General features: G+C 51.6%; 5 protein-coding genes across 5 annotated transcripts; all 5 read right to left on the bottom strand.

Annotated features, from left to right (window-relative positions):
- Positions 1–2,398, bottom strand: TbgDal_VIII7780 (T. brucei spp.-specific protein, (fragment); the record flags this gene model as incomplete). The annotated part of the gene is made up of 1 exon (XM_011777809.1): positions 1–2,398. A coding segment is annotated over one exon (2,398 nt), but the record flags the coding sequence as incomplete, so codon positions are not given.
- Positions 2,399–2,907: 509 nt separating this feature from the next.
- TbgDal_VIII7770 (3,2-trans-enoyl-CoA isomerase, mitochondrial precursor, putative) lies at positions 2,908–3,984 on the bottom strand (the record flags this gene model as incomplete). Its single annotated transcript, XM_011777808.1, has 1 exon — positions 2,908–3,984. The coding sequence occupies one exon, from the start codon at positions 3,982–3,984 to the stop codon at positions 2,908–2,910; it is 1,077 nt and encodes a 358-aa protein (XP_011776110.1).
- Positions 3,985–4,518: 534 nt separating this feature from the next.
- Positions 4,519–6,471, bottom strand: TbgDal_VIII7760 (aminopeptidase, putative; the record flags this gene model as incomplete). Its single annotated transcript, XM_011777807.1, has 1 exon — positions 4,519–6,471. The coding sequence occupies one exon, from the start codon at positions 6,469–6,471 to the stop codon at positions 4,519–4,521; it is 1,953 nt and encodes a 650-aa protein (XP_011776109.1).
- A 568-nt stretch (positions 6,472–7,039) lies between these two features.
- Positions 7,040–8,209, bottom strand: TbgDal_VIII7750 (p-nitrophenylphosphatase, putative; the record flags this gene model as incomplete). The annotated part of the gene is made up of 1 exon (XM_011777806.1): positions 7,040–8,209. One exon carries the CDS (start codon positions 8,207–8,209, stop codon positions 7,040–7,042), a length of 1,170 nt encoding a protein of 389 aa, XP_011776108.1.
- A 936-nt stretch (positions 8,210–9,145) lies between these two features.
- On the bottom strand, positions 9,146–9,766 carry TbgDal_VIII7740 (hypothetical protein, conserved; the record flags this gene model as incomplete). The annotated part of the gene is made up of 1 exon (XM_011777805.1): positions 9,146–9,766. The coding sequence occupies one exon, from the start codon at positions 9,764–9,766 to the stop codon at positions 9,146–9,148; it is 621 nt and encodes a 206-aa protein (XP_011776107.1).
- Positions 9,767–9,835: the final 69 nt, after the last annotated feature.

Raw genomic sequence — 9,835 nt, 5'->3', positions numbered from 1 at the left:
CATGATTATTTGGGATGCCCATGGTACTGTTAACCAACAGGCTGCTGGCACTCATACCTCGTATACGGGATTCATTGACATCGTTTCCCTGATTATTTGGGATGCCCATGGTACTGTTAACCAACAGGCTGCTGGCACTCATACCTCGTATACGGGATTCATTGGCATCGTTTCCCTGATTATTTGGGATGCCCATGGTACTGTTAACCAACAGGCTGCTGGCACTCATACCTCGTATACGGGATTCATTGGCATCGTTTCCCTGATTATTTGGGATGTCCATGGTACTGTTAACCAACAGGCTGCTGGCACTCATACCTCGTATACGGGATTCATTGGCATCGTTTCCCTGATTATTTGGGATGCCCATGGTACTGTTAACCAACAGGCTGCTGGCACTCATACCTCGTATACGGGATTCATTGGCATCGTTTCCCTGATTATTTGGGATGCCCATGGTACTGTTAACCAACAGGCTGCTGGCACTCATACCTCGTATACGGGATTCATTGGCATCGTTTCCCTGATTATTTGGGATGCCCATGGTACTGTTAACCAACAGGCTGCTGGCACTCATACCTCGTATACGGGATTCATTGGCATCGTTTCCCTGATTATTTGGGATGCCCATGGTACTGTTAACCAACAGGCTGCTGGCACTCATACCTCGTATACGGGATTCATTGGCATCGTTTCCCTGATTATTTGGGATGCCCATGGTACTGTTAACCAACAGGCTGCTGGCACTCATACCTCGTATACGGGATTCATTGGCATCGTTTCCCTGATTATTTGGGATGCCCATGGTACTGTTAACCAACAGGCTGCTGGCACTCATACCTCGTATACGGGATTCATTGGCATCGTTTCCCTGATTATTTGGGATGCCCATGGTACTGTTAACCAACAGGCTGCTGGCACTCATACCTCGTATACGGGATTCATTGGCATCGTTTCCCTGATTATTTGGGATGCCCATGGTACTGTTAACCAACAGGCTGCTGGCACTCATACCTCGTATACGGGATTCATTGGCATCGTTTCCCTGATTATTTGGGATGCCCATGGTACTGTTAACCAACAGGCTGCTGGCACTCATACCTCGTATACGGGATTCATTGGCATCGTTTCCCTGATTATTTGGGATGCCCATGGTACTGTTAACCAACAGGCTGCTGGCACTCATACCTCGTATACGGGATTCATTGGCATCGTTTCCCTGATTATTTGGGATGCCCATGGTACTGTTAACCAACAGGCTGCTGGCACTCATACCTCGTATACGGGATTCATTGGCATCGTTTCCCTGATTATTTGGGATGCCTATGGTACTGTTAACCAACAGGCTGCTGGCACTCATACCTCGTATACGGGATTCATTGGCATCGTTTCCCTGATTATTTGGGATGCCCATGGTACTGTTAACCAACAGGCTGCTGGCACTCATACCTCGTATACGGGATTCATTGGCATCGTTTCCCTGATTATTTGGGATGTCTATGGTACTGTTAACCAGCATAGTCTTCGTGCGACTGGACTGCATTGCCGTGTGATCTTTTTCCGTTGGCGGCGTTTGTGGTGTCTGCGGACTGGAAAACACATCAGGGATTCTTTTCCCCCTTGGCGTTTGTTGTCCCTCGTTGTTGAAAGTGTGTTTGTAATCATTGGTATCAGGCGTTGCTTTGTGAGAAGGCCCCAGCCAAGAACGTGTAAACTGTTTGGCCGCGACTAACTCCTCCTCCAGTAGTGGTCGCGTGGTGGATGTTTCTCCTTGGGGTCGGAGCGGTGGTGGTGGTATTTTGTAGCAGTGGAAGGAGCGGCACTTCTGCACCTTATCCAGCTGCTGCCGTCTTTCACGAATACGATGCAATTCTGGGAGGAATGAAGGAACCACTGAACCATCATCTGTGACGAGACGCTCGGCGTACGGCTCCGCTGCTGGCCCCCACTTCTCTCTTAGCTGATACCGTGCAAGTATGGGTAATAATCGACGGTTGAAAGGTGCTGACGTTAGCTGTGAGCGTGTGCGCAGTTTTTCCAATTCTTCAAGTATCTCTTCCTCTGTAAATGGCGGTTCACCAACTATTTCCGACAATTTCGATACGTAGGCCGAGAGCCCGTTGCCACTGAATGTTCCGTTTGCAATGGAAACCGCCTCCCCGGCAGCGGTGTCAGCCCCGACAGCAGTCAATGGAAGCGCAAAGTGCGGTCCCCCGATGCCAACCTCTGCGGTGTTCTGCTGGCATTGAGAGAGTGGACTGTTGGCGCTTGCCGAGTGGATGGTGCTGGCGATCGGTGTTATGGGGCTTAACTGCTTCGAGTTACGACTGTTACTTGAGGGATGTAGCGGACTCGCACAGTGCACGGTGAGTTCTGCAGTCCCATTGGTGTCCAGCATTCCTATCAATTTCGTTGTCCTACGATCACTAATGGTATACGAGAGAGCGTAGATGCCAGAGAAAATGAAAGGTGAGTAACCATGCGCGTGAGGTAAACGTAACGCAAGGGAGAGTGTGGGCGCTGTACCCACACACGTTTATTACAACGTCTGTAGCATGTGCAACTGGTCTTCGACACCTTTGACCCTCTTTACCCTTTTGCCAACAATTTTTACGCAAGAAAGGGCGGTAAAAGGTTTGCAGCCGCACCACACACGCGACTTTGCGCCCCCTTTTCTGATGTAGCTTTCTTTATGAACTTCTCCACACACCTGTGAGTGTTTTTGCATACGATACGTTTGTGATTAAATGCGTTAAATACCCGTTCGCCATCCTCATTTTTACCACTGAGGGGAAGGGCTGCGTTTCCCCGGTTTCACAAGGCGCACTTCGTTCACGGGTTGCCACCGAAAATAAAATAAAAAAATAGTAATCAAACTTCGTTCTCTTGCTGGACAGTTTATTTAAGTTACTTTTTCACTGCCACTCCCTTCAGACGCGCTGTGAAGGCTTCGAGACTCTTCTGCACGTCCGGGTTCATCATGAGCTCCACGAAGAACTGCGTGTCATATTCTCTGTCTTCCTCGGAGCCAATGACCTGCAAATACTCGCGGCGGAGCATGTCACGTAGCATCCAGCGGGATTGTTGTGGAACTGACAGGAAGCGCTCAGCCTCCTTCAAGACTGCTTCACGGAGCTGCTGTTCCCCATCCACAACCAAATCAACCAAGCCCACTCGCAGTGCTTCGTCAGCGGTGGGCGTATCACCAAGTTGAAGCATCCTCTCAGCACGTCGCGAACCGAGAACGTACGCATAGGCGGGCACAACCCAGGGTGGTGTGGTTATACCAAGTTTCGTCTCGTTGAGCCCAATACGGAATGGCCGATCGGGTTTATCGGTCGGGTGCCGGAGCATCACACGAAAATCACAACCAAGAGCGAGAACGCATCCACCAGCTGGAGAATTGCCGCTAACCGCTCCGATGATTGGTTTCGGGAAGCTGTTGAGAATGAGCCACGCCTCCTGAAAGCTCTTCCAAAAGCGCCGGAGGCGCTCGGGCTCTGGATTGTGTAACTCGTTTATGTCCAGACCCGCTGAGAAGACTGTGGGTATGGAGGATGTTAGGATGACCGCCCTGCAACTTTCGTCGCTGCCGAGCCACAACATCCAACTGTTGAGTTCTTCAAAGAGCTCTAGACTGAGTGAGTTCACGGGTGCGCGATTAAGTGCTACTGTCGTGATGCCCCGGTCACTTGTGTCCACCTTCAGCATTTTTGGAGGCTCCGACGGCTTGCATGGAGGCTCAAAGTCATCTTCTGCCTCCGCACCCACTGCCGATGGGTGCATCTGCTGGTGATGTTGCATTGGAACTGTTCCTTGCTGTACCGGAGGTCGGGGCCCTGGGGAAGTATTACCCGGTGCCCCGTGCATTGTTGTTTGTGAACGGATCGCTAAATGCGCAACAGCAGCGACATTGAAAACTCCAACTCTGGTGAGTGAAGCAAACGAAGCTGTGTGAAGAGATGTCACAACACTGCGTCGCATGGCCGTCTGCTGTTTTCCTCCTCTCCCAGTTTCGTCTCGCAGTTGGTGCAGTTGGATTCCGTTCTTCTGGTGTTGTCCTTAGAGGGTAGAAGGAAGCAAGTGCACAAAACTACAAATGAACAAGAGTGCGCCAAAAGGGGGGAGAAAAATGCAGACGATCGTGAACGAAGAACAGGAACAAGCGGTGGTGATGTGTTTACCGAACCCTTCATTTTCGTTTCTTCTTGCCTGGTGGCGGGGGCTGAGGTGAGGCAACGTGGCGGAGATGAGGGGTGAAGGAGCGCCAACGCCCAAGGGGACAAGAACATTGGCGGCTCCAGTCCCTCAACGATGATATGGCTGCCGAAGCAAAGAAGCATAGTAGCAGTTCATGTGCTCCGGCGGTCGTGTTGGCGGTCATTTGTCCATTGCGGGACGTACCAGCACCGCTGACCGCGCTTCCTCGTCAGTTGCACAACAAATTTACTCCTCATTCCTTAGTAACGTTTAATCACGAAAGGTACAGATCCACTCCCCGTCGTTTCGCATATATCTTCACGTACAGTACAGTGCAGCATCTTGCGGATTCATGTAGGCCATGAATTTTGTTGCTGATACATACGGTGGAAGCGACGAGGTTTTACTTCTTGCGTCCTCGAGCACTTCCGACGCGTACATCCGTTGCATCCGCTCCTTGAATACGTTAAACCCCATAACGCTCACCACATTCCTCAGTGTGTTTAGCGCCTTTTGATAGGAGTGGAATGTGAACTCCTTTCCCTTTTCCGCATCCACAATTACCAAATTAGCGTCATCCGCCCGCGTTTTTGTCGAGTCCGTGTTGATGTTAGACGCTGTCGTGTTGGCACCCGTCGCAGCAGGCCTCACTTTTCTCATGGGCCTTCCCATAATCACATCGCCAAGACACTGCTCCATTAACTGACAGACGCCCTCTTTGAGTACAAAGGGCATTCCGAGGGCATTCCCCACCCAATGATGCACAAGCTCGTGCACGATAAGCTCCACACGTTCCACCTCGACGACGGTCTCGGAACCCGGTGCGTTAGACCTTGATGCTCCTCTGGCACCTGTGCCTCCGACGGACTGCGTAAGACTGTAGATGGATTCATTAAGAAAGATACAACCATGATGCTCCATGCCCGAGATGTACGGCATTGTTGGTGCGACGACAATAGTTAGTGTTTCACCCCCTCCATACTGCTGCCACTCACAACAGTAATAATCGCTACCCCAGTGGTCGTTTGAAGAATGTGAGGAACAGAACGGCAGCTGTTGGAGAGGTATCGGTGAGTCGAAAAAGTCTTCCAGTAGCCGGATGGCATCACGTGCCGTGTGGGCCACTTGCGCGAGTACAGGTGGAGTCACCCCACTCGTCGCATGAGTGACAACCCGCATCGTTACTGTCCTCATCGCGTGGTTGCCCCTACCGTCGTGGGCAGAAAGACTCTTACCACTAGTAGTTTGCTCGATGTACTCGACGGCCGGGAGTCCGCGCAGCTGCAAGTCTTCTAGCACCTCAACTGTTCCTGCGAAGGCAGCGAAGGCAATCACATAGGCGGGCAATGGTCCAATGGGAGCGAACGAGTACTGCATGCCTCTGCTTCCCACAGCCTTCTTTGTAATCTCAGTTGTGTTGCTCACCACCATGTTGTACTCCGCCGGTAATTGCAGTAATTGCAATTGCCATACGATACGGTACTCTTGTGGATCATCAGGACATGGAAAAGCCAAGCGAGCCAAGGCAACCTCAAAATGTGTGAGTAGAACTCGTGAACCTGCCCCTCCCTCTTTCTGCTCCCCGGCGTAAATGCCACCTTGGTCCCATGCCTGCACCCTTCCGGTGAATGCTATGGACAAGAGGACTGTCGAACCTGCCGGCATGTCCGCTCCTCCTTCGAAATAGACATATTTCGATCCTGGGTCGTCGGCCTGCTGTTCACAACTTCCATCTCCTCCCATGCTGTTGTGCTCATCACTGTTTTTGCAACGCTGCTTTTTCTTCAGGGACTGCTTTTCACGCTTCCGTGCCTCGCAGTTCTTTACGTGCTTATCGCTCCTACTCGCCCCAGTTGGGCCGGTTCCACTATTATTTTTATTACCGTCACTGATGCTGTTGCTTTCGTCCACAACCTTCAACACTTTTAGAGACACGGCTCCGCTGCGTTGCGATGCCATCTGCACCTTCATGGATTGCAGCGTGAGGGGCAAGGCCTTCGGGAGGCTATGCGGGATGTTTGTTATGGCGTGGAAGTGCAGCCCGTCCTCTTTGCGTGGGATTGCAACGTTCGGCTCGTTACGGGTGGGCGAACCCACCGCTGGTGAGGTGCTGCCTTCGTCTTTCTTAGAGTCGCAGCGCAAATAACGGATGGTGGACGTCCCACTGTAGGCATCTCCCGCTCGCAGAACCTGAGGTTGGCCCTCGCCACATTCACTAGGGCGCAGGAAGTTGAGCTGAAGCGTGCAATGCGTTGGACGCCAACGGTGCATTCCCCCACCGCGGCAGGAACACAGACTGGTTGAGCGGTACTTGCGCTACATTCCCGCCGGTCAACGAAATTAGCGATGTACGGAAGGGGAAAAAATAACAGACGTGTTTAATAACAAACTTTTGGGAAACACGTATATTTCGGCAGTACGACATGTGCGCACGCGTCACCGTAGTGGCGTGGTTTGAGTTAAGAAAAGGTTGCAACCGTTAACAGTAGATCAATCGCTTTGTATCAAGGGGTAGGTAGGGCCATTTCCCTTTGTATCTTTTCCACCCCGTTGCCTTTACGCATCAGTTCTGGGCTTTTGAGTTAAACACTGGCTTGGGGTTCACCATTTTCTGTGGAGCGTTGAGCTCGGTGACGCCGATTTCTGTTCTGTTGCTCACAGTTATTTGTGGAGCACATATATTGTTGACCCCTAGCAGATAATTGCAGGACTGATCACCGTTTCCATGCAATGATCACACACGAAAGACAAGGCTCCAAGGGACACACCGTTCTTCCCAACACGGTTTGCACAGCGGCGTAATCCGGCTCATAGCCGCTCCATGCACACATGGCCTGTGTTAGTCGTCACGTGCATCAGGCATCAAGGAGGCTAGCGAAGGCGCAACGAACTCAGGAAGGAGCTGCGAATCCCCGGTGCTCTTTGCCCTCGCAATGTCCGCCATGGACTCTGCGCCACTGAGCACAAACAGCGTGCGGCAACCAGCGGCGTTACCAAAGGCAATGTCAGTTGTCAGGCGGTCACCCACCATCAGGCACTGACGCGCATCGGTGATGCCCTCTGCCTCAAACATTATCCGCGCCATGTCAACATGCGGTTTTCCGCACACGGCGTCAGGGTTCCGACCCGATACGGTGCGCAGTGCGGAAACCATTCCACCTGCCCCAGGAAGGAGGAGTCCCTCTTCGCCAATGGGTATTTGGGGGTCTTCATTTGTTGCGATGAAGCAAACAGGTTTCTGAAGTCCTTTATCCGGCGTGCGGTCACGGTCTCCGCCGATACGATCTCCCTCACTGTCAGTGTTACTGCCAGCCCCTCGATGAAGGCAGAGTGAAGCATAGGCCAATTTAAGCATGTTAAAATGCAGGTCAAGTCCTACCACTACAGCCACCGGTGAGAGGTCTGTCAGTGAAATGCCCCTTCCGTAGTCGGTGATACCATCAGGGGGTTTCAGTTGACGTAGCGGAGCCGGAAGAATGCGCTCCTTCCACGCGGTGGCTGCATTTGCGCTGTTGTAACCACCTACCTTCTCTGCATCGTGTAACTCCATCCCATACGTAATGTACCCCGGCGCAAGAACACGCTGCAGCTCCTCATGAAGACCCTCCTCGCCGATAACAAATACATTTCCCCTCACCAGCCTCTTATCGCTAGCTGGTTCGTTCCCCTCTTGCCGCTCCTGATTACCCTCTGCAGCGCCACAAATGCGGCGCAGCCTCAGGGCGGCAGCATAGCCACTGTTGTACACTTCACTCTCTTTAACGCCCTCAATGCCGCGCTGCCTAAACAACTGCGCGAGACTGCTGCGCGACACGGAGGCGTTGTTCGTGAGGAAGCGGATCTCCTTCCCAAGTGAGCGCAAATACTGCAATGTCTGCGGAATGTTGGGAAGCACACGCGGCCCCGACCACACTACGCCATCCACGTCGAGAAGGATGTACTTCACTGACTGCAATAGTTTTTGCGCTGACGGGGCGGTGAGGGGAACTCCTGATGACACGCTAGCCATCCTTCAAATATCCGGTTCTAGCTACTGGATGTTGGTGATTTAAACAGAGATGGCGGGATGCAGACGGAGGAAAACGGGAATGCCTACAGAAGCGTGCGCTGCACAACAATACAACCCCAAGGGCGACTGGCCGACATGTCGACACTGGTAGCAGAAGGAAAGTTAAGACAAACGAACGTGCACCGTTAATAACGGCGAAGTAAATGTTAACAAAACGAGCGTTAACGAACAAGTAAAAAAAAAAAAAATTATAATATGGAGAGCGGCTTTGCGTCGACAGGCGTAGCGTCTGCTGCGGACAGAAACCACCTTCTCCATCAAGCGATGAAAACAACAAAGGAAGTAGGGTTAGTAAAGGTGTTTGGGCCATCTATTGGATGAAGGGGTTAGAGTTAGGGTGTTGTTATTCACGAAGCAAAGAGCATAAACGTTAGCGGCGACAAATAGCAAAGAATGCCAAATATGAATAATCATAGCGATAAAAATAGCGGAAAATCAAGGTAAACTGACCAATACCTTGAGCAAATCAAGATAGTGAAAACGACAGAAACGTATGCTCTTTCCCTTCGTAGGAACGAGCCAAACGCGTGATTGACCTTGCTGGGGGTGTTGATGGTCCCGAGTTGGAAACCTGCCACTGAGGGGGCAGACAAACCCCCTTTCTTTCCTCTCCTTTAACTCCCTACTCGGACGGAATGACTTGCGTAAATTGAGCAATACCACGCTATGTCTTTGCCTTATCCAACCTCGATGACGTGCATATTCACCCTCTTATTCAGAGGACAATGCCACCTTCGGATAGTTGGTAAAGGACCCTTTGCGCTCTGTGTTTCTCTTTCGTCTCCCGTTTATTCAAACTAATGGAAGAGGGGAACATCAAGTGAAAATACAGCATACTCGACGTTTCTATCGCCCGTTGGTTCCGATCTGTAACCGTCAATCGATAGACATCCACGCAGAAGCGTTCGTGGGCAGTTCCCCTCCCACCGCACTGTAATGTACTCTGCTTGTCTCCTCACCCGAACCCATATGCACGACGGTGCTGCAAGCAATCAAAAGCTGCCGGCTAACGTACAGCTCAAACACACGATCAGTTGACAGGTCGCGAACCCTTTTGGAGTAACCCAGTTGGCATTTGCCGTAGTCATGGGCACCCAACACGGCACTCTCCTTCGCGCACTCGCGAGTTGCGAGGCATCCGTCGTTGTTGGCAATATCTAACGTAGAACAGTTAGAGCTACTACGGCACAGCTCCTTACAGTCTTCGCATAGGGAAGGCACCGGGGTGAGTGGAATGTCCAGGGTGCTAAGCAACTGCCTGTTTTCATCCCCTATCAAAACCGCTCCGTTCACTCCTCCCCCAAGCGCCCGAAGTCGCCTGGTCTCACACAACACAGCAGGTGGCGGCAGCGCGTCAGGGGGCCTATGCCCGTTTGTAAAAAGCCTTAATACAATGTGGTTGTTACGAATAAGGCATACGAAGATGATAAAAACGATGCAAGTTAGGATAACTACAAAAAGAATGAACAACAACATGGCCACACCCACTCTCTCCATCGACACGTACTTCGGGGCGTTGGGATTGTGCGACGCAACGTGGTTCAAACTCCTTGACGGTGAAGAATC

Source organism: Trypanosoma brucei, chromosome 8 (assembly GCF_000210295.1).
Source record: "Trypanosoma brucei gambiense DAL972 chromosome 8, complete sequence".
NCBI lineage: Eukaryota > Euglenozoa > Kinetoplastea > Trypanosomatida > Trypanosomatidae > Trypanosoma > Trypanosoma brucei.
Note: the sequence above shows the minus strand (reverse complement) of the source record. Positions and strands in the feature narration are given on the sequence as shown.